Raw genomic sequence first — 25,533 nt, forward strand, 5'->3', positions numbered from 1 at the left:
CAATGAATTGGAAGTTGATCTGTCAGCACTATCCTTTTCTTCAGGGCAGATGTTTTTATTTTATTCGGCTTATAATTCCTTACTAAATGTAGTATTTCATCTCGATGTACTCCGTCTTTGATATGATTTAAATCAAATTCCTTGTCATTATAAATATCACGAATACACATCAAATAGTTTTCTGGTTGCAATTTTCTAATTTCGACTATGTGTAACGTATGCTTTACGCATGTGCGCGTTGAAAGAAATGTTTAATAAAGTAAACAAATAAATATTAAGCTTTTTCTTTTTTTTGTAAATTTTGATACCCTTTAGATCCATAATTGCTTTTTATTTCATAAATTATGGTTTCATATTTTTAATTTTATAATTTTAGTTAATTAAGTTGTTTAAGTTGTTTCGTTTCATGTGATAATACTTTCTCTTTAATTCTATTAAACAGACATAATTTCTTGTTTAGTTACAAAGTTCCACTGTTCAAGTCCTATAATACTGTGTCGAGAATACCGACTAATTTGTCAATCGAAATTTTTTCGTTTTCAATAACTCTGTGTCACTTTCTTTACTATCGGAAGCGAATTATAATGATGAAGATCTTGATTTAAATCATATCAAAGACCGAGTGCATCAAGATGAAATACTACATTTAGTAAAGAATTATAAGCCAAATAAAATAAAAACATCTACCCTGAAGATAAGGATAGTGCTGACAGATCAACTTCCAATTCATTGTGTGCCACGTCGTTCCACTCCCCCCCGCAGAGCAGCATGAAATTGATAAACATATTTTGGAATGATTAGATAATCAAAGGATATGCCTTTATCCATTTTTTGCAATAATTCCACTTTCTGTTTAATGGACATCGAAACATAATTTCACTTTGTAGATCCTTTACATATTAGTAAATATATATTGGAAATTATATTTGACATAATCGAAAGTTCAAGCTTACTTTTATAAAATTGCTCTAACAGTCGACAAAAAATAATAAGCCGGATCCAATTTGAAGATTAAGGAACAACGCAATCTGCAACATTAACTGAATTAGATAATTTTCGCTTAGCTTATACAGTCCGTTATATATTAAATGCGCATGCGTAAACATATTATGCACATGCGCACACGTATATTCGCAGCTGTAAAGGTCTTACGCGCACGCGTAAATGCCTATGCGCATATGTGAACGTGACGCATGCGCAGGAAGTTTTTAGCTTTGAGGTCCGGATTATGGGTGTCCGAATTAACGACTTTTGACTGTAGTAGAAAGTCCGAAATCCGGACATCCATTATCCGGAATGATCTAAAATCTGGACCTCGAAACCACCACCAGAGAAGTTACTGAAAACGAGAAAATTTCGATTGACAAGTGAGTCGGAATTCTCGAAACAGCAGTTACAGGACTTCTTCAACAATGTAACTAAACACGAGATTATGTCTTTCTACATAATTAGAGAGAAAGTATTAGCACAAAAAAACGAAGCAACTTAAACAACTTGTTGAAAGAAATGTTTATAAGGTAAACAAATAAATATTAAGGTTTTTTGTAAATTTTGATACCCTTTAGATCATAAACACTTCATTATTTCATAAAACACGATTTCATACTTTTAAGTTTATAATTTCTACATGCTATCTTACTAAATTTAAACTGATGATCTAATATCTGGAAAAACCCCAATCCGGAAGTCCAATTTTGTGTCAAATTACCTATATCAGAACAATGCTATATATAAATCTAATACATATCCTAAGTCGTGCTATTGAGACATGAAAAATGCAAGTTGAATTTCGTCAATCGTCCGAATAGAACTGGAGATGTGGAACTGTCCCTTTTTTTTTTTTTTCTTTTTTCACAGTGTACCATAGTGAATGGTGTAACATGCAAATATAACTAAAAGTTTTGGTTAGAGTAGGCTTTAAGATACCCCTTGTATTATGGCAAAGTTGTTGTTTCATTTATTGTCAAGTTGTTGTTTCATTTATGGTAGCCTGAATAGTTGAACCCTATTATGATGTAATCGGGTGCATGATTCTGGGAAATTTTGAATCATGGGATGTTTTGTAAGTGCTTTTGTGTGTGGGGGGGTTATTATTTAGACAGTAGGATGGCTGAATGCAGTAAGATTACCGTAATTTCCGGAAGAAAGGCCGCATCAGCGTAAATGCCGCACTCGAGAAAAATGGCGGGAAAAAAATTTAAATTACACAGAAACGCCGCAATAGATTGCGCGTGACATCGTCGTGGGCCGTATAGATGCAAAAACTCAACCTAAGTCCTGATATATGACATACCAGTTAAGAAAAATGCATGAAATGAAACCATAATTCAAAAATAAATTAAAGGTAAGAAATGTATAGCCGTTTAGAGACATTTTCAAAAATTTTCCGCTCCCTAATTAAAAACTGTCCAACAAGTACTTGTACCCTAACTGATAGGATCTGTATTTGGCAGAATGCCAAGAAAAATCCATTCATGCTGAAGAGGAAATACGTCAGAGTTCGTTATTGCGAGGCAGGTGGAGTTGTGTCCGCCTTTGAAAAAAATTGCAGAAAAGGCAGGGGTGGAAAGAGAATGGGTCCTGGAAGATTCATCGAATGGCAAAGGAGAGAGACTATTCAAACTGATGAGAATGTTAATTTGAAAGGGGGAAGAATGTTATTGTTCTGAGATCTCGTTTAGGGTGAATAAGGCATGTAGGTCCGTTCAAGGGAAAGAATGTAAACAAAATAATGTTCGCAAAAAGCAACTGAGTCGTCTTTTGTGTGGGAACAGTAGCAATCTATGCACAATGACAAGGCCATCCAAACTATGTACAATGACCATCATAGGAAATATTTTATTTTTAGTGCACCTAAACGCCGCATGGGTAGAAACGCTGCACCCACTGAAAATTTAAGTTTTAAACACGTAAACGCCGCGGCGTTTCTTCCGGAAATTACGGTAATTTGAAGTTTCAGTACAAATTGGAATGAAGGGAGAAAAGAACGTTAATTGACTGATGTGTAAATGAAGGTTTACTTAATAGCCATTATACTTGTCCTGTATGTAGGAAGGATATGCATCTAGTCAAACGTAAAAACCATTTAGATGGATTTGAATGGGTTTGTACAAAGAAAGGTTCATATGTGGTGACACCGATATACGGATTCGAGTTCAGATAATTTTAGGAAGTTTTTGGATGTTGTTAAGGAATTTTGTGTGCCACAGACTAAAGACAAAGGAACTTCTAAATAGGGTAAGTGGATATTTGCTTTTTGTAGTGCTTAAATGTATAACATGTTTTTTCCTTTTTTTATGTTATTTTAGTTTTTGGTTTAAAATGTAGTTTATTGAGATTATGTATTTTTATTTTGGCCTGCATTGCAGAACTGGGTGCTCCTTTGATTTTTTAAGTGAAAATATATCGATGTGTACATGGACAAAGGGAGTGCACAATGCAAGTTTGTGCAATTCTTGGATTTTTTTAAAGTGAATATAGGTCGACGTGTACATGGATAAAGTCAAGGGAGTGCACAATGCCATTTCTGTGCAATTTGGGATTTTTTTAAAGTGAAAATAGGTCGATGTGTACATGGATACCGAGTTTGTGCTATTCTTTGTCTTGTTATTTTGGCTTTGTGTAGCGGCGATTTTTTGGCGCAAAAATTGCCATTATGCAAGCCAAAATAATAAGTCAAAGAATTGCACAAAATCGGTATCCATGTACTGCCAAAAATCGCCAAGTGTTAGCCTAAAATATACGTTTACCAAAGTTTTAAACCCAACTAGCTGGGCTGGCAGATGCAATCCAGTATATGCACAGGTTTGGTGATGTGGTGTAATGTCTCAATTGCAAAGTTCTGACTAGCCAAAAAAGGTAAGGAATAAAGCAATAGAACTACAGTAAAAACTGGAAACATTTGACTCTGTCCTACTTTTAATAATATACGAGTCATATGAAGTTTCAGAATTCCTAAACATTGTTTCAATATTACTGCAATCCGAAACCATAGATCAATTAACAGCATATGAATTACTGAATAATATTTACAGCATATGAATTACTTGGTTATAATTGTCAAAATGCAAGGAAAATTTGGAGTGCCTATTGATTGAGAGATCTTTGAGCCTTAGAAAATAATTAAGGAATTTTGCTGAAGCAGTGTGAAGTAAGAACAAAAAACATTATGATGTATTATGTGTAGATGAATGATTAAAATATCCAGAATCTTATTTTAGAGTAAGTGGGTAACGTAAAAAGTTTTTTGCTTCTATACATAATAGCCCTATTTATGCATTTTCTATCATAGCACACATAACACATGTTAGTCAGATGGAAAATATAAATAGATAGGTACCTAAATCTTCTCTTTTCGCTGACTGCTTTGCTTGATGGTCTTTGACTATACTTGACAACATTTCTGGATGAAAAAGGTTAGATTAATATAGAATGCCTTTGAATATAAATTTACATAAAATTTAAATGAGGTTAATTTTTAATAAAATCTCAGATGAACATTTAAAAATACACCGATTTTCATAAATAAATAAGATTATATAAAAAAATTATGTTATCCAATTTGAATAAAATGCACAAAAACAGAGAAACTTTTTTCTTAATTATTATCGAGCCATCCAGAAAGTTTCACAGAATTTCAGATCTCAGTACATTCTTTTGTAATTTCTGTGTTATCACTAACGAAGAGTTTCTTTGAGGTAGATGTTTAAATACAGTCCTTTCTGCTCAAATTGCCTAATTCTAGCAAGTGTTGAGGAATATTTATTTTTTCCAGTGGCATGTTAAGAATGAAGAACCCAAAAGCTCATTTTTATCATACACCTAGCGTGCAAAACATAAGCAACTTTTATAATTTTGGCTGCAACTGGAAAAAAAAAAAAAAAAAAAAACCTAATGGGAGACATGAAATCCATACTACAAAGGCATAATATACTACTTAAAAGACAAGAAAAGTAGATTAGCAAAAAAATGAACAGGATACATACAGTATGAAAGAAACAGAAATATACTTTATTGACAAAATGACACTGCTACAAAGAACTTGTTGGAGAAGGAAACAAACTAAACAGCCTTAGTGTAAGAGGTGTGGCCTTCCCTAACTGCAGTGGTTGCACGGCACCATCTGTCAATAATCAACACCAGATTATTTAACAGTTCTTAGGTAGGAATTCCCATTTTTCAAGAAGCATCTGTTTCAACATCATGCAGCCAGGCTTAAAGTATTCACATGTGTTTAGTGGGATTTAAATCAAGGATAAGCACTGGCCAATCCATTCTGTGGATATCATCATTTTCTAGGAGCTCCTCAACAGCATGAATCTTGTGTGGCCATGCATCGTCATCCATAAAAACACAATCAGAACCAACGGCATGCCGAAAAAGATGGATGTGAGGGAGGATTACTTCATCACAGTAATGATCTTTGATAAGTGAATCTCGATCCATCTATTCATCGTAATGCCTCCCATACAAGCATGTCAGGAGCACCCCAGTAGCTTTCCCTGATGTTAGTGGGATGAAAACATGTTCCTACCTCCTTCCATATCAACTGGCACCAAAAACCAAGAATCATTTGTCAGACTGAAATGACTCAGACATATGTCGACTAAAAAGGATGAAACTTCACTGATCTGGTATCAAATCTTTGTATTCTCTACACTACTGTAAATAGTGCTGTTGTTTGGCTGCTGTCAACAGTAGCATTCAGGATGGCAGGTGAATAGGGCACCTTTATGAATTTGGCCTCGTTAAACCGGAACACCAGTTGTCAAGTTGCTGTGCCCAGCTCCTGAGCAATGTTGGCTGCTCTCTGGTTTTGATCTCTTTTCATCCACAGAGCAATATATCAGTATCAATCACCACTGCTTTCCTTGGCACACCACCACCAACCTTTCTTACACCTGTACCTGTCGTCTGTAAAGTCTTTCAAACTCATGAAACAAGACTTTTCTCAATTCCAAACTCTTGGGCAATTGACATTAACTATGCTCCTCCTCAGGCTTGCCAATCAATTCTACCATGTGTAAAGACATCCTTATGTTTTCTTGTAGCCACACTGCACGTACAATCTCACTTTCACTTGCAGAAGAATGCCTGAAAATGGTTGTTCTTCTTAAGTTGTTTTGCACTGCACTCACCGATTCCTCGCACTTGCATACCTTGATGTACTTTTGATATAATGGTGTTGATATTTGCATATGTATCATTGTCTACTGAATTGGCTTTTTATTAAACTGATCACAAAATGTCCTTTTCAACAATTTCATGGTTGTAAGTTGAAAAATAAGACTTTATTGCTTAAGTTTTTCGCGCTAGTGCATTATGCTCTTTTATTTTTTAAAAAGGAAAAGTTTTGCTAGATATTCTGTTTGTAAAATTTGTGCTGTATATGGACAAAGTACAATTTCTGATGACATAGTTCAAAGGTGGTTTGTGAAGTTATCTGAAATTAACAAATAGATCAAATTGAGAGTATGCATGATCCTAGTGCCCAAGAATTTTACATAACTTTTACTCTTTAACTGTCTTCTCTGTTACGGTATTTAAATTTTCAAATTATATGCAAATTAAAACTCTACAGTAAGCATTTATAAAAATAAAATCTCCTTCCAAATTGTACAGAATTCCATGCATAAATATTTCAAATTTAAGTTACAAACTGAAGAAATTTTGTTTTATATAGTAAAAGTACAAAAAAATTAAAATGAATCATTAAAAAATTTAAATGAATGGAAATTTCAGCCTTGACGACGATGCACCTATGGAGGACTATCCTTCGTAAACAAGGGCCTATTAAAAATAGCTTTTCACATTATACTGTTCAGAAACTATAAGACACACTAAAATATTCCAAACAAATCAGTACATGATCATTTACAGAAGAGTGGGTATGTAAGTTCCTATCATGTATGAATACCCCATACGTTAACAGAGCAAAATATCCTTCCTTGAATTTCAACATGTACTTCTTTGCTGAAAAGAAATAAAGAAGCCCCACTTTTGAAATGGCTCATTGCTGGACATAAGTAGATACTATGCGATAATATTGCAAGAAAGAGATTATGGGGTAAGCTTTTAGTAACACTGAGATGGAGGACTGCATTCCAACAAAGTAATGTTTTGTGCATGGTGGGACTACAAAGGAATTGTACATTACGAATTAGTGCCATAAAATCAGACAATAAATTCAGAAAAATATCGTTCCCTAATGGCAATTTTAAAAGCAGAAATCAAAGCACCCAAAACTGACCTATTGTTAAAGTACTGTCTTTCATCATGACTATTCCCTGGACCCATATTTCAATGAACACCCCACAAAGACTCACTGAGTACATATGAGATGTTTTGTGTCATCCCTCATATTCACTAGAACTTGCCACTTCAGATTTTCATCTCTTTAGATCACTTCGAAATTCTCTGACCAGCTGCTTGGAGATTGCTTTTTGGAAGCTGTCAAAGAGCATCTCAATAATTTCTTTATGAATTATCCTAAGACACATTTTAGTATTATACTACACCTACAACAATAAAGACTTTTTAAATTATTTATCTAATAGAACAGAAAAATTTTAACCTACTGTTAAACCTAAAAAATTGTAAAAATTTCAGATTAATTTTTGTACTGCATATTTTACATACACTGCTTATTTTTGTTATTACACTTCGGTGGTAGGTACATTAGTATCATATTAATAATGGACAGGATGCATTAAGTTATAAGTTAAAATAAAATGCTTAGAAAAAGTACAAAAACGGAAAATATAGTATTTATTAATTAAACTAGTTATCATTAATACATTAGAAATATTTCTTTTGAGTAAAACACAATAAATATGCATAAACCAAGATCGTTGTCTATATATATACATATAGACAGAAGACATATATATATATATTACTCAAATATATATACAGGGTGTTTATAAAGTCCTGGACCCATTTTGATGTTTAATAATTCATAAAATAATGAAGATATAAACAAACTTATGGCATTTATTGATGGAATAACTTATATATTTTCCTTTTCAGGTTTGAATATCTTTACTTTTGTAAATATCGTCTGCACCTGTGGTTAATTTCAGATAATTTTATTTTCCAGTCTAAATATCTGTACTTTTCTAAATATCGTTTGTTTATTAATTGCATTTTTCTTTCTTTTGTTTTTGGCAACTAGTGCAATGTTATGAGGATTTGAAAACACCCATGAATACCGTGAGGCACAAAGAGATTCCCCAAAGGTTAATGTGTGATGTGGACTAATGCACGACCGAGTCATTGGGCCTTTCTTTTTTACAGAAAATATGGTCTTATCAGTCTTATACTTAGACATGCTGGAAAACTACGTATTTCCATAACTAGAAGAGCTTCAGCCACGTCTTTTTGCAACAAGATGGTGCACCACCTCATTGGAGCACCATCGTTCGTAGTTCCTTGAATGACCATTTTACAAGAAGATGGATTGGGCAAGGAGGTCCAATTCCTTTGTCTCCCAGATCACCTGATATAATGGCGCTAGACTTTTTCCTTTGGAGATTTGTAAAGGACGTTTACAGGAGGAGAGTGTCGAACATTGATGACCTAAGAGACAGAATTACAACTGCAATAGCCTCTGAGGATGCCGGTACCTGGTGTGAAATTGAATATCGACTTAATATTCTCCGTGCGACGAAGGGGGCACATGTGGAAGTTCATTGACAAGGGTCATGAAACTTTTTGAGTCTATCTAACCATTTATGTTATTAATTTTAATCTATCTTTATTATTTTATGAGTTATTAAACATCAAAATGGGTCTGGGACTTTATAAACACCCTGTATATACACACACACAACTCACAAGACCAAAATACAGCAAGAGAAGACTTATGTTTTGGAAAAAGCCACTATAGATCAAATTGAGAGTATGCGTGATCTTAGTGCCCAAGAATTTCACGTAACGTAACTTTTACTCTTTAACTGTCTTCTCTGTTACGGTATTTAAATTTTCAAATTATATGCAAATTAAAACTCTACAGTAAACATTTATAAAAATAAAATCTCCTTTTAAATTGTACAGAATTCTATGCATAAATATTTCAAATTTAAGTTACAAACTGAAGAAATTTTGTTTTATATAATAAAAGTACAAAAAAATGAAAATGAATCATTAAAAATGACGGAATTTTAAAAAATTTATATAACTTTAATATTATTAAAAAATTAAATATATGACTAACCTATTCCAGTAAGATAAAACTGATACCCAAAGCCAAAAAAATTTCTTTTTAATAATTAAGGAAAGAAGGACTTAAGACAATCTTAAAATTTACATATTTTCACACCATTCAGTTGCCACCAAGTTTATTTGGTACAGCTTATTTGTGCACCTTTATACTACGTCTTTCTTCCGAAGTGTGAGAAATAAGTCCGTAATTCTTGATTCTCCGTGGTACGTGAGAAATTACGCATAGAGCAGCTTTAAGTCAGCCGCACTGCTCCAAATTAATAATCCTGTCATCAGGATATATGATTATGATGGCCATACTTGGGAACTTACCAGATTAATGTACTTGTATGCCTTAATTGATATGTATTTGTAGCACCTTCACTTATTTATTTCTAATTTTTGGTATTTATATCATGCATATATATTATCTTCATTAATTTTCATATCGTACCTCTGGGTTCACACTTGCTTAATAAGTATACATGTATGTCATTTCACAGATTAATACCAGCTCGACAGCTAATTTCGTAGCTTTCCAGATTCCTTTGCACAACACCTGAGATTTTTGCCCTCTCTTAAACTCCAAAAATTATTTTTAAAAAATTAAGTATACCATGTAAGCATATTTGTATATACATTTCTTGAACTTATTATGTATAAACTTGTAACAAGTTATTTTGATCTACCATTCGCAAACTATATTATTCGATGCGAGGTAGGGTTTGGGCCCCAGGCACCCGGGTGCTACCCCGAAATTTTCTCTCCTTGGGTGGTGTCCTCCAGGTGTTTTGAACCTTCCTCGTTTATTTGTTTAACTGAACTGGGCGAATGTTCTGAACTAAATAAGTTTTATTGTATTGTTAAAAGTATTGGAGAACTCGTTTCCTAATGACCTGACGGTCATTGCCCGGTTATTTGTTTAATAATTAAAACAATTCTTATGAGCCATTAGCGGTCAAACGGGTAAATAGCTTAAAATTGCTACATAGACCATTATTCAAATCCTCAAGGAAGTTCCTACATGGGAGGTTTCGTGATTTTTCCCATATGTAATATGGATACGAGCCAGTTCCATTCAGAAAGCCTCTCAGAAAGGCATTCCTTTCTTTAGCAAACAGCTTTCGTTTGCTTTGTCGTAACCAAATTAATCCAGTTCAAAAACGGAATGTTTAAAAGCTACAGAAAGAAATAGTTTCAATTAAAAATACAGGTTATTATTTGGAATAATATTAATGAAGTTTAAAAAATTATTCTGAAACTATTACAAATTGCTCTTGTTAGCTTTTTGTTATTATGCCACCATATATTTTGTAAATGTTATTTCTTTAGTAAATAAATTATTATGCTATATATATATATATATATATATATGTGTGTGTGTGTGTAAGATAAAAATATATGAATCAAAATTATAATATAACTATAAACATAAATTCTTCCTCTCTATTCTAAAATCGTAATAACTTCTCTGCATTGCGTCATTTCTAGATCACTCTAGAGCTACTAGAGCTACTAGATACTTTATAGTAGCCTTAGATCACTCTATGATCGGCGCAGCTCTGATGACGTAATCATTGGGAACTGAAACTGTCCTTGTAAACCAAAACTTTTCGCGTGCTTCTATCTTTCATAACTACGGACTTCAGCTTTTGCCTTCTACTCTGCTAAGATGTAATTTCGCCGGCTTGCTGTCTATCTTAACAATATATAAAAATGTAAATTTTGTGTGGAAAGGCACGACTAGTGCCAAGTGATCTGTGGCCACATATGTCAATTGGAAATAAAAATGGAATTAAAATCGCTTCTACTGCCAAGTTCTTTACGAAGTGAACACATTAGCTTACGACGCAATCAGATTACTTCCTCTTCAATATAGGATAACTACGCATCTGCAGGGCTCCGTCATTTCCTTTGCTTTTATTATAACATATATAAGTTTTTTATCCTTCATTATGCCATCACACTTCTTATTATAAAAATTGAAAAAAAAAAAAAAAAAAAAAAAAAAAAACCTCTTAAGTTTAAGTAGTAAGTACATTTTTTAAGAAATTCATGTATTAGAAGAACTTTGCTCCCGTATGAACAAAAATTTATTGCTTGGCATACCCAAGGACACTCTATTAAGACTTTTTTTCTTTCTATAAAGGCCTTCATGAAAATGATGTAATGAAGTGGAAAAGCATATTGTATTGAATTGACTTCAGTAACTGATATCTTTCCGCAAGATTTGATTAACTCACAGTTTATTACAATTAAATATTTATCGCATTTAATTTTGTGATTTTAATTCAGTCGAACAGTATAAAGATGTTTACTGTTTATATTCGTCAATATTTTTATATTCCGCAATTCTTAGACTTTTAGTGTTAAACGTTGTGAAAATATAAGCCACAGCAAATAAATTAAGAGAAGATATTTTCAGACGTGTGCGGTAATTGCGCAATCATACGTGCATTGGAATGCAGACGCACTTGTTAGATGCTTCTTTTATAATGGAAACAGTAGTGGCATTACTGAATGCCTAATTACATGGAGCGTTTAGTTTTTGTGTTGTTTTGTTGCATTGTTTAATGTGCAAATTATAAGCGAAATAATTTGGGTTTTGATGAGGTTGTGATTAATTATTGTACCATGTTGGTTCTTTTTGTATTGATTTTGCAGAATACGTTTAGAAAAAGATAAATAATGATTTAGTTCTCCGTGATGCAAAGGTGTCATTTCTTGGCACCTCACAATCTAAAAATCATGGCAGTAAGTAATATTATATTAAATATATGTTTAAAAACACAGAATAAAAGCAGAATTCATAATATGTTGTTTGAATTAACTGTCAAACTAAAACATTTACTAAGAATTAAGAGTTCAGTTGTGGTATTTAACAGCCTGAGGTGTGGTTATTTTAACATATTTTTTGGTCACACATTCATTGTCATTGAAAGACATTAATATATATTGAATATATGAGTATTTCTGAGTAATTTTCATTTCGTTGCTGCTTACGTATATAATTGTAAAGCTTCCCAAAATGATCCTTTACAGCCCACATGCTAATTTATTATTTCTCTAATGGTATATATAAAAAAAAAAAAAATAAAGTGATTAGACTGAAATGTTTTCAAATTGATGTTCTTTAGTCATAGGTGCATTTTTCAGTAAAACATTCAAAATGATTTTCTGTAATCACTTTTTTATTAAATAAGATAAACACCTTCTCATTTAGAACTTTCTTACCATTGAATTTTTTTCTTTCAGCCTATGCGCAGAAAAAGCCATGGAAGTATAAGGTATGTAATTTGCAAAGTTTTATGTTTTAGTCTTTTTAAGTGAAAAAACAAAAAAAAATATTTTTAAAATTTCATAATATTTGCAATATTGATATTATCTTACATACTTAGATTGCACTGGTATTGTGGGTGGGTGTTATTTGCTGGTCTCAAATGAAGAGCATACATGTCATAAGTAGAAGAGAAGCATATCATTATAAATAATAATTTTAGTTGATCTTTACATTATGGTAACTTGGCGATTTTTTGGCGAAAATTTGGCAACCAACTCTCCTACAGCAACCCTCTATTTTTTTTCCCCGCCGCCATTTTGTCTTCACGAAGTAAAGACATGTTTCTTTTCTTTTTATCTACTGAACACTTCTTCCAACAATCTACTAGCCGAATTACACTTATGCTAGAAATTTTATCAAACAAAACTGCTTAATCATGACAAATATTCACTGCAAAATTGGGAAAAAGTGCACAATACCATACTCCTCACGCGTTTTTCAAAATAACACATACACATAAACCATGTGCACGGCGACTTATTTTTACTTAAAAAAACATCACAGAATTGCACAAAAATGGCATTGCGCACACTCTTCACTATATCCATGTACACTGCTTTTTTCTCATAAATTAGAAAAATTTCACGAAAATACATGACAATTTTCTCAATCTTTAAATCCGGTAAAAAGAACATATATGAAATTACCTGATCGCGAAAAAGTATTTACCCTTTCCAAATATAAACATTTCCACATATAAAATAAATAAAATATCCAAAAACTTTTACCTCTAAATCATCTATTACATTATACATGTCACCAACGAATTCATACTGCAACCATTACAAATACTTATTGTCAGATATTTAAATTATTTCCATGCACGTTTACTTCAACTAAAACGTATACCAAATTCCTACAAACATAAAATTCACAAAATAACTATCATTTAATTAAAATATAATTAAATTCAAAAACACTACTTAAAATATAAATGAGCACATACATTAAATTAATACATACATAAACACCCATTTTGAATTCACTTAAGTTACGGCCATGGGATCCAAAAATTCACGAACACTGTTTCACACAACACAGAATAAAGCTAAATACAAAATTTCCAGATTTTTTCCCGATTTCCCCCTTTTTCCGATTAAAGAACCGTAATTCGTCCATTAATATCACATGACATATCCCATGATCTCTCATTTCCTTCACACAAAATAATGCGTAATCGGAACTGAGTACTGCTCACATTATTACCAAAATGCCAGGTAGTAAACCTTTATCGCCTCCAAAATGTCGCCAAACTACCAGTTACCATATTGTAAAGATCAACCATATTTTAATTAAATGATAGTTATTTTGTGAATTTTATGTTTGTAGGAATTTGGTATACATTTTAGTTGAAGTGAACGTGCATGGAAATAATTTAAATATCTGACACTAAGTATTTGTAATGGTTGCGGTATGAATTCGTTGGTGATGTGTATAATGTAATAGATGATTTAGAGGTAAAAGTTTTTGGATATTTTTATTTATTTTATATGTGGAAATGTTCATATTTGGAAAGGGTAAATACTTTTTCGCGATCAGGTAATTTCATATATGTTCTTTTTACCGGGTTTAAAGATTGAGAAAATTGTCATGTATTTTCGTGAAATTTTTCTAATTTATGAGAAAAAAGCAGTGTACATGGATATAGTGAAGAGTGTGCGCAATGCCATTTTTGTGCAATTCTGGGATGTTTTTTTAAGTAAAAATAAGTCGACGTGTACATGGTTTAGTGATATTTTAATTAAATGATAGTTATTTTGTGAATTTTATGTTTGTAGGAATTTGGTACACGTTTAAGTTGAAGTAAACGTGCATGGAAATAATTTAAATTTTTGATACTAAGTATTTGTAATGCTTGCGGTATGAATTCGTTGGTGACGTGTATAATGTAATAGATGATTTAGAGGTTTTTGGATATTTTGTTTATTTTATATGTGGAAATGTTCATATTTGGAAAGGGTAAATACTTTTTCGCGATCAGGTAATTTCATATATGTTCTTTTTACCGGGTTTAAAGATTGAGAAAATTGTCATGTATTTTCGTGAAATTTTTCTAATTTATGAGAAAAAAGCAGTGTACATGGATATAGTGAAGAGTGTGAGCAATGCCATTTTTGTGCAATTCTGGAATTTTTTTTAAGTAAAAATAAGTCGGCGTGTACATGGTTTATGTGTATGTGTTATTTTGAAAAACGCGTAAGGAGTATGGTATTGTGCACTTTTTCCCAATTTTGCAGTGAATATTTGTCATGATTAAGCAGTTTTGTTAGATAAAATTTCTAGCATAAGTGTAATTCGGCTAGTAGATTGTTGGAAGAAGTGTTCAGTAGATAAAAAGAAAAGAAACATGTCTTTACTTCATGAAGACAAAATGGCGGCGGGAAAAAAAAATAGAGGGTTGCTGTAGGAGAGTTGGTCGCCAAATTTTCGCCAAAAAAATGCCAAGTTACCATAATGTAAAGATCAACCTAATATTGCTTATGTTTCACTTAGAAATTCTGATATTATGCACTTCACAGCATTTTTGGATTATGAAGTAGGAATATTTTTCTTCAGAAAACGCAAAAACATAAGTCTTCAATTAAGTTTGCTTATGTGTGCATTTTCAAAAAATAAAATCAGATGATATTTCCGATTTCAAATAATAAGCTATTGCCAGAAATTTTTATTCCAGAACATTGATTTTTTAAAAATTCTTTATTGAAATGGTTCTGAAAATGTGTAAACACCCTCTGTATTAATTCTTGACTACTGATATACACTGGTGTGCGAAAATTAAGGACGAAGTCAAAAAATTAGCATATCAGCTGAACGAAGAGGCAGAGCGGACAGAAAGACCAATCAGGAGATTAAGTAAGGTGATGTATGGTAGCACATGCGCAGATATGCAGGTAAACATAATGGGGGAGTGTCTGAGTAGTATAAAGCATGTTGTCGGTGTAAGATCAGTATTTCTGGCAAAGAGGTTACATGCCGTCTAGCAGTTAAAATCACACTGAGTTGCTACCTCAGTGAGAAATGGCGAATAATCAATCTGTTAGACGACATCTGGATGCTTTTACCCGAGGTCGAATCATTGGGAAGTTGGAGGAAGGCCGCAGTGTGACAAGTGTGACTGCAGAGTTCGGAATTGCTCACAGCATTGTTTCACGACTTTGGAGACAATTTCAAACTACAGGAGCAGCTATCCGGGGGTTTAGTAGTGGTCGTCCATGAGGAACCACACCCGCAGATGACCGGTATATTGCCTTACAGGCCAGAAGAAACAGGCGGCAGACAGCGGGAGAAATCGCTAGACGCACGACACAGGCGACTGGACGACCAATATCGCGTTTTACCGTGGCCAGAAGACTGCACGGTGGTGGTCTGTTTGCCTGTACGCCCTGTACGGTGTGTACCTCTAACGCCTGCCCATCGGAGAAGGCCTTCTCTGTGCTGCCGGGAACACCGGAATTGGAGAGACAATGAATGGGGACGAGTACTCTTTACAGATGAGAGCAGATTCAGTCTGAGTAACGATTCTCATCGCATACTCATCTGGAGAGAGCGGGGAAGCCGCAATCATCCCTCGAACATCATTGAAAGGGACAGGTATGGAGGTGGCGGTGTTTTGATTTGGGGAGGTATCATGCTTGGTAGTCGTACAGACCTTCACATCTTCGACGGAGGTTCAGTCAACGGGACCCATTATTGTAACGAGATTCTTCTTCCATATGTGCGTCTTTATAGAGGCGCTATGGGTCCGCAGTTCCTTTTCATGGACGACAATGTACCATGTCATCGCACAGTAGCTGCCGAACAGCTCTTAGAGAGTGAGGATATTGAACATATGGATTGGCCGGCACGATCTCCGGATCTCAATCCCATCGAGCATGTATGGTATTTTCTAGGCAGACGCTTGGCAGCTCGTACTTTACCACCAGTAACGATTCCGGAACTTCGATTGGCGCTGCAAAATGAATGGGCAGCAATGCCTCAACAACTCATTGACACCCTTATTCTCAGCATGGGCAGACACTGTGAAACCTGCTTAGCAGTCAGGGGAGATCATATCTCCTATTAAAGACCGGATGTTTCTTGCTGGACACCCATCACAGGGATGTTTAGGCCTTCAGTCGCATTGCGCTCCATCAGGACTAAAGAAAAGGGCTAGCTCATAGAGCGTTTTCCCCTGAAACAGGCAGTGAGGAGTGATGACGTAGCAATGATGGCACTGAGCGCGGAGATGCAATTGACAACATAGAAATTAGCGTTAAAAATTTGAAGAATCAGCGTTTAAAATGAGCTGTGTGTGAAAGATAGCTATAATTTGGAAGAGACAATGTTACTGCAGTATGCATTTTACACTGAACATTAAAAAATTTAATAGTACTTACTCAATTTTAAAATAATAGATAAAATGCGCTACTCTTAGCATAAAGTTCCTTTTTTTATTTGCAGGGATTTTTTTTTTTTTTCTTCTTCTTTAAATGCCTGTTTGTTTCTAATCATTTCTTTATCTGCATGTTAACTAAGAGAACTGTACTACTGCTAAGATAACTATAATAACAGCTATTTAAAATTAATCAAAAAAATAACCTTAAATTGGCATAGTTTTAAACGTGTATGGTTATATATGGCAAAATTTTTGCTAATCTAAGTTTGAGTTTCAGCCTAATTGTAAATTTTACATTAGCATATTTTTCTCCCGATTCATTATAATAACATATATTTTTTTTTAAATAATTTTGTAACTTAGGCTTACATCAATATTTCATTTAAATAAATACAAGATTGTTATCTTAATTTAGACAAAACAATTTTATTCACATTACCTAAAAGAATTATTTAATTTTTCAAAAGTGGGGGTTAAGGGGGCAGGTCTTCTTATGCCAATTACTTTAATATTATACTTTATAAATATTTTATCTAGAATGCTAAGCTAGCACAAAATCGAATCAATAATAACAGAGGATACAATAAAAATAACTGTAACAATAACTTAACAGAATTAGTTCTCATTTAAAATATGCTTTACGTTATTAACTTCTAAAATGCAATCTAGAAATATTTCAAATCAAAACATATTATATATACTTACTTTTTGTCTCTCGTTTCCCTTGACCATTAAATAATTTGGTTTTAGTTTGTGACACAATTTAATTCTCTTTAATAATATAAACATTTAAAACAGTTCCATCTCCTAAAACAAATCCTTTATCTAAAAAGTGGTTTCTCAGTAATTTGAGCCCACCAGAGGCCGAGCGGTAAAGTCGCTGAACACTGGTAGTTCGGTCCGAGGTTCGAATCCAGCGAACGGGCTGGCTGCATGGGCGTTTTCGTGGTTTTCCCCATGTGTAACGTGTATACGAGCCAGTTTCCCTTAGAAAGTCCTCCACGAAGGCATCCCTCCCCTTAGACAGATAGCCCTAGTGTGCTTTGTCATAATTAAATACACCAACACTCTGTAATTTGAGGCAGTGCGCTAAATCTGCAAAAACCCATATTTTTTTCGTTTGGAATACTGGATTTGGAAAATGAGAACTATTAATCGAAATCTGTAACTCTTTCCACAAAGTAGTAGATCCTCTTAAATCAGACACTATTGCTTTCACTTCTACTCTAGATGATTGAATTTGTCTTATGAGGGAAAAAAGAAGTTCTTTCTTCATTGGAGTGTTAAAATAAAAAAATATTGGTTGTTTCCACTGCGAAATGAGACTTCTGATAAACTGCACTTTTTGAAAAGGACCGATTTTGGTCCAGTTTAGAATCATAGCAGAGTTTAGAATCTATGTGCATTTCGTCGAAACTGAGAACGCATATTTTTTCTACAGAATTTAAATATTGGCATCTTTCCTTCATTACAGCAAGAACATCACTCTGAATTCCTGGACTACATGAAAATTTAGCGCACCATCTCTTTAATGTACTAGTGATATGTAAAGGAATTCCCATTTTTTCTTTCCAAAAATCGTAGCTTTTAGATGACAGAGCTCTTATGACAATGCAACGTGAAATATCTTCACTAGTCCACCGGATTTTTTCCTTCTTTTCTAGCAATGCGTTAATCTGCATCTTTGTAAAAATATGTTTTAGACGTTTTTCCAAATTCTCCGATCTGTTCTGTTTTTTCCTAAATTTCGCTGTTTGGGATTTTAATTTCTGAATTTCCGATACAAATTTCTTTCTAAATGTCGTCCACCTTCTTTGTCGCTGAGCAAACTTTCTAAAATCTTTCTTTTCTCTATTTTTCAATATTTTATTACAATTTTCTAAGGATATTATTTTGTTCTTCAAATTATCAATACATTCTTGTTTATCTTTACACTTAGGGCACTCAGGGATATTGTCACATAGGGCATTGTCACTTGTGAGTTTTATTTCAAAATCATTTGATTTATTATTGTCAGCTTCAATTTCGTTCTCGGCCTCAAAATAAATTTTCTTTGGGGTTAATTCATGTAGTCTTTCAAAAGCACTCTGCATTAGTTTTTTCAAATGTCTCCGATTTCTTGGTGTTATTTTGTTTACTGCACACTGTAAGGATCTTAAGTTTTACTAACGTTTATTTTATTTTAAATCTTTACTATCACTTCTTATTTTCTACTTCCGGCCAGAATTATAAGCGTGAAGGTTTTTATGCAAAGTTTGTCTGGCAAACGCCAAGTATTTAAGTTGTGGCCTTTTGCCAAGCAAGAGAGAGGAAAAGTTATTTGAGCTAGCAATCCAGTTTGAAAGTAGAAGAACGGCGGACGTCGAAAGAAGACGCCAATATCAACAGCGAAACCAATTTGGTACGCCAAGACTACAACAAACTCAAGCACATGGCTACGGAGAAAAAGCGAATCAGTGGGCAAGGAAACCCGAGCATTCAAAAACAGCCGGCGAACGTCGACAGTTCAATAGCAACCCAGGAAAAAAGTCTCAAGGCCAGTGGAGAAAGAAGGAAAGCACCGAAAGGAAAAATAATTTAAACTAAAACGGATTTCTGCTGATGAGAGGGTGCGAAAATCCGAAGGCCACGAAAACCCCTCTTCCTACAAGTTAAATACAGTAATGGTGAAAAATTTTACTCTTCCGAAGATTGAAGTCTTGGTGAATAATATCCCAGCCACCGCACTCCTGGATACCGGCGCGCAGTGTTCCTGTGTGGCAGAAGAGTTTTTTTAGGAAGTATTTTCGCAAATACCGCATATATAATGCGGATAATACGACAGTATTAGCGGCGCAAGGAGAAAAATGTAAGTGCATAGGTAAAGTACCTTTGTATATCCGTATCAAGGACAAACAAAGGTGATGTTTTTTATAGTAAAGAATCTGCAAGCACATTTAATCTTAGGAATAGATTTTCTTTCAGACGCACAAGCTACACTGGATTTTAATGAAGCGTCCCTTAAGCTGACAATGAAACCAGTGCGTGTAAAAAAGGCTGAACCGCCAAGGGTAAATCTTGACCACCTGCCTAATGACGAGCAAGATAGAATCCGACAAGTGGTAAGTGAATTTGCTTCGTTATTTAGTGATATTCGAGGATTTACTCAGGTTACTAACCATAGTATTGACACCGGAGATGCAATTCCAGTTCGCCAAAAACCATACCGGTATGATAAGAATTAGGAAAAAATTATAGAATGGCATATTACCGATATGCTACGTAAAAAGATCATAACGCCCATCTCAAGTAGTTATGCTAGCCCGGTGGTTTTATGTAAGAAAAATAATGACTATCCTTTGGAGCATCCAAAAAGGTGGAGATTCGCTATTGATTACCGTAAATTAAATTCCATAACGAAATATCTGGTATATCCGTTACCGATCATAGAAGAAATTTTAAGGAACATAAAATCAACCAAATTTATGACGACTTTAGACTTAACGACTGGTTATTTTCAAATAGGGGTGAGGCCTGAGGACGTGCCTAAGACTGCTTTTATAACCAAGTCTGGCACTTATGCATTTTTGCGTATGCCGTTTGGCCTTTCAGGGGCCCCAGCAACATTTCAGCGATGCATGGACATTGTGTTAAGACCTGTTCTTGGAAAGTCCACATTTATCTATTTAGACGATATCATTATTACTAGTGATAATCTCGATCAACATGTACAGGATTTAAGACAGGTGTTTTCTTTATTAAATGAGGCCGGTCGAAAAGTGCAAATTTGCAGCCCCTGAATTAAAATATTTAGGTTTCAAAATATCTCAAAAAGGGATCGAGACAGATGAATCAAAAATAATCGCTGTACAAAAGTATCCGACTCCAAACACGGCAAAGAAGCTCTCTTCTTTTCTAGGACTTTGTTCATATTATAGGTCCTTTATAAAAGATTTTGCGGCTATCGCTGAGCCATTGTTAAAATTAAAAAGGTAAAAGGCAAGATTCTCGTGGACGGCCGAAGCCAATAGTGCTTTCGAAAAATTAAAACAAGCATTAACGCAAGCCCCTGTGTTGAAATTTCCTGAAAAGGATGAAAATTTAGAAATTTCAGCGGATGCTTCGGATTATGCGGTAGGAGCGGTACTTTCGCAAAATCAGCAGCCCGTGGCATTTTTTAGCCAAACTTTAAATCAAACACAAAGAAACTATTCCGCGACCGAGAGAGAGGCACTTGCAGTTCTGTTAGCAGTGCAAAAGTTCAGAGTCTATTTTGGAAAGGCGCCGATAACAGTATACTCTGATCATGCGGCGGTAACTAGATTGTACTCAGGAAAAAATTTATCCCCAAGGTTAATAAGATGGGCACTCAAGCTGCAAGAATATAATCTGGTAATCAAGCATACCCCTGGAAAGGAAAATATCGTAGCAGATGTCCTATCAAGGATTAAAATAGACGAACAAGGCAATACCGTAAAGATGGCAATGCTTACAGCATGTACAATAAATTCCCGAGAAACTGTAATAACCGAACTGGGTAAGGATCCTGAGTTTGGAAGCATTTATGAGTATTTGAAGGATCCTGAAAATTTTAGCCACCAAGATATTGTGGCGATAAGAAATAGGGCGGCCCATTACGAACTAATAGATGGTCTATTACTTTATACAAAAACTACGAATTCCAACAACGAATTTCAACCTGTTATCCCAGCTAGTCTTAGATTAAATATCCTGCAGGAGCTCCATGACAGCCCTTTAGCTTCTCATGCTGGTATTCGAAAAACTATCCAATGCGTACGCGAGGCAGTCTACTTTCCTGAACTGCAAAAGTTAACAAGGGCATATGTCCAGTCCTGCCCAACATGTCAAGCAGTTAATTATATTAATTTCCGCCTGGCCGGGTTTCTAAATAGTATTAAATCCGAATTTCCAAATGAAATAATTGGCATCGATTTATTGGGCCCTTTCCCAAAAAGTCAGTTAAATAAAAGTCGCTATCTGCTTGTTATGGTTGATCATTTTAGTAAATGGACCGAAATTGTTCCCTTAAAACGAGCCTCCGCGAAATTAGTTACTGATTCTATTTTAAATAAATATATGGTACTTTTCCGTTTTGCCGGCGCAAACGATAAAGTCGCCAATAATGGTACAACTGATGCCAAACGGAATATCTTCGCTGGTAAACCTTTTACACCACATTTTTAATTTAAGTCGCAGCCATTTCTTACCAGATTGATTGTTTCTTTCAATAATGGCATACAATTACATAGAATATTTACAAAGATAATTAAATTTTATGCCCTAAGACTATTCGCGGTAATTAAGTCACTTAGGATGCAATCACACCGCTCACCCGAAGGTGAAAATATTGAAAAGGCAAAGTCAAGGGTTAAATACATCAATTCTAATGAGAATGCACTAGTGAAGTAAAGCACTACGGTTTTACATAATTTCTCGGTAAGCTATTTGTAAGAATTGAAATAATTCTTGCATTTAAACTTGTATTCCAAATTAAGATTTAACTTTAAATTAATGCAGATAATTACTGAGAAAATTATATTTTTGTAGCGTAGTTTACGTGAGATGAGATCACTTGTTGTCACGTGATACGAACCGGCGAATCAGGATGTTGAACCATGATAGGCATAGTAAATTCTTAAATTGTCTTTTTACAAATTTGTTGTCTTTATTATTACAAATTATAAACCATATCAAAATGTTTATGTCTTCAAAATAAAAAATTCTGAGAACTAACATTTGTTAAAATTTTTTATGTGTATAGTGTATGTTGTCGCCAACAAAGTCTGCTTGGCGAGATTTGCGCCTGCGAAGTGGAAAAGTACCAAATATATTTTAAAATACGGGGCGCCCCTAAAAGTTATATCGGATAATGGTCCTCGATTTGTAAGTAATATATTTGAAGACATGTGCCAAAAACTGGGCATACGTCATTTAAAAATGGTCCCGTATCGGCCGCAATCAAATATAGCGGAACGGGTCAATAGAAATATAGTGAAAATTATCCGTAGTTATGTTAAAAATTTTCTTAAAAGCTGGGATAACTATGTCAATGAATTTGCTTTCGCCCTGAGGACCGCAAAACATGATACAACGGGCAAAACTCCTGCTGAGTTATTTCTAGGCAGAAAGATTATAACACCGTTAGATAAATTATTTTATGTGCAAGAGCCCCAGAATTTAAAATGGGTGATATAGAAAAACTAATAAAAGAAGCAAAAAAGAATACGGAAGTAGCACAAAGAAAACAGAAGCTATATTATGATTTGAAACGACGGGGAGTAACTTATAAAGTAGGGGATGAAGTTTTAAAAATTAAGCATTCACTTTCTTCAGCACCAGAAGATAAAACTGCCAAATTTTTTCCACGATTTGAAGGACCATATGTTATAGAAAAAATAACTCACGCTGTAGTAGTGTTAAAAGCCAGAAATGGTGAAACCTGTTCCGCAAACATTGATCAAATCAAGCCCTACTTCGATCGTAATAAAATGCAAATCTTTTCAGATCTTTTGCAGGATCTGGCACGGCAGACACCGCAGGTACAAGCTCCAGAGGTGGAAAAACGACAAGTACAAGGGCAAGCCAATGAGAGACAGAAGCAAGTGAAAAGAAAATTGCCCCGCGGAAAAATTGAAGGTAACAAGAAAAAGAAGCCGTTCCACCGTCCAGAAAAGAGAGTTCACGAACACCCCCAGAATGAAGAAGGGAGAAGGACGACGTATGTGAAGAGAACCAGGAGAAATGACTGCAATTTTAACCCGGCTTTAAAACGGAAGATCTACTCATCCGACAGAACTCTCCGCAGCAAAAGTCGCCGAACTGCGGAAGGGCCATCAGCGGCGGAGGAAAAGTTACAAGGAAAATTTGAACGGACAACAACGAGGTCCAAGCAGGATCACGACAGAAGTTTCCCGGTTCCGCCAAGACCAGCTGCCATAAAACGGCCAAGACCACAAGCAGAGGAGAAAAGGAAGGTATTCAAGGGTGGCCGAACTGGTGAAAAAAGGAAGCTTCCAGAGGAAAGCACTGAAGGCCGAGCCCGTACAAGAAGGAGGATAAATCAAACTACTATCTGCAGTACCTTTAAAGACTGGGCCCAGAAAAGGATGTCCGAATATTACAAAGATAAGTAAAATTTTTATGTTACTTTGCAAACTTAAGTTAATCTTTCATTCTTACTGCAAGTGGCAGATTTCAAGAAGTTTTACCTCATGCGAGGTCTACCTTTATCGCCAAAAGGGCGAGAAATGAGTTGTGACCGATTTTCTTATTATGTTTTTCAATTACTCGCGCGTAAAACTAAAGTTGATGTATAATAGTGTTGTGTAAAGACTTAAATATTGTAAAAATGTTATTGTATAAATTTTATTTAAAACATTCTAGCAAGAGAGAAGTTTTAGTCTGAAAGACTTTTTGAAATGTATTATTTCAAGGTAGAAAGAATTGGCACTTGCTTTGAAAAGAATAGAAGTTAACAAGGTACTACTAATGTTTGTTTTCAAATGTGTAAAATTAACAGCATGTTGATATGTTCTTATATACAATGTGAACTGTTATTTTAAATGTTAAGAAATACCGTGATATGGTAAAAGTGAAAGTAATGTTAAAAATTTGTTATTCGTGTGACAGTAAAGACTAAATCATGGCGAATATGTGTTAAAGGTTGAATGATGTAGTTAGGCTCTCTGACGCTACACTTCAGAGTTAGCCACTTTCAGAATAGTACCTCAGGGTTTAGAGTTGAAATTAGGGTGTGTTACGAGGTCTTGGTATGTTGAATTTTAACACGTTAGTGTTTTGATTGTAGGAGGAAGTGTTGAACACATATACATAAACACATTCGTGTTTGGTGTTCTTTTACAACACATGTCAGAGAGCACGGGGAGAGATAATTAAAATAGTCATGAATGAAATAAGAATGTTAAGAGAAATATATTTATACATGTTACTTGCCATTTCATTTTGTAACATTTCATTAAACTAGTTTTCCTTCCAGATCTCTGGAAGGAACCAGATTTGAATAAAAGCTCCTGTTTAGATGCAGTACAGATGAAAAAATAGTGTCCTGGGAGCTTCTATTGTAAAAACAAATTTCTTTCTTTTAAATTTCTAGTTTCTAGCGAAAAATGTTTGTAAAAGATTGGCCTCGCGTTAGATTCTAGAGCTAAAAGTTTTCAACAAGGTCGTTTTAGACCTCAGTTTCAAACTAATTAACTCTGGCGGGAAGTATGTAAGGATCTTAAGTTTTACTAACGTTTATTTTATTTTAAATCTTTACTATCACTTCTTATTTTCTACTTCCGGCCAGAATTATAAGCGTGAAGGTTTTTATGCAAAGTTTGTCTGGCAAACGCCAAGTATTTAAGTTGTGGCCTTTTGCCAAGCGAGAGAGAGGAAGCAGTGAGTCAAAAGCAGGCCGCTTAATTTATAATTTATAATTTAGAAGTTACGCAGTTGCTGTTTGCCTTCCAGGCCATAGGTTTTAATCCTCTTGATAACTTTTAAACGTATTGTAGTGTTCTCAGTTATCTGTACTACATACGCCTCCCTGTTAATATAAGGCCAATCTTCCATGTTTATTATTCTAAAGTTAAATTAGAGTTTAGTTTTATTTTTA

At 34.4% G+C, this 25,533-nt stretch overlaps 2 protein-coding genes across 7 annotated transcripts in view; one reads left to right on the plus strand and one right to left on the minus strand.

Moving 5' to 3' along the window:
- Blos1 (biogenesis of lysosome-related organelles complex 1 subunit 1) overlaps positions 1–9,372 on the minus strand; it is a 36,509-nt gene extending 27,137 nt beyond the window's left edge. Inside the window, exons 1-3 of one of the 2 annotated variants that reach the window (XM_035369750.2) lie at positions 9,215–9,366; positions 7,250–7,449; positions 4,340–4,402 (exon numbers count right to left, since the gene is read on the minus strand). In XM_035369750.2, the coding sequence (XP_035225641.1) occupies positions 4,340–4,402; positions 7,250–7,334 (148 nt within the window). In that variant the 5' untranslated portion in view covers positions 7,335–7,449; positions 9,215–9,366. Of the gene's footprint in view, positions 1–4,339; positions 4,403–7,249; positions 7,450–9,214 lie in introns of both variants that reach the window. The other variant, XM_035369751.2, reaches the window with a different exon arrangement.
- Positions 9,373–11,607: 2,235 nt separating this feature from the next.
- Positions 11,608–25,533, plus strand: part of LOC118198148 (uncharacterized) — a 146,369-nt gene continuing 132,443 nt past the window's right edge. Inside the window, exons 1-2 of one of the 5 annotated variants that reach the window (XM_085816636.1) lie at positions 11,608–11,955; positions 12,457–12,488. In XM_085816636.1, the coding sequence (XP_085672762.1) occupies positions 11,908–11,955; positions 12,457–12,488 (80 nt within the window). In that variant the 5' untranslated portion in view covers positions 11,608–11,907. The remainder of the gene's footprint in view (positions 11,956–12,456; positions 12,489–25,533) is intronic. The other 4 variants (XR_015041113.1, XM_085816632.1, XM_085816635.1 and 1 more) reach the window with 4 other exon arrangements.

The sequence above is a fragment of the Stegodyphus dumicola genome, chromosome 5, assembly GCF_044657685.1.
Source record: "Stegodyphus dumicola isolate Sdum_Otavi_A_Nest chromosome 5, ASM4465768v1".
Lineage (NCBI taxonomy): Eukaryota > Metazoa > Arthropoda > Arachnida > Araneae > Eresidae > Stegodyphus > Stegodyphus dumicola.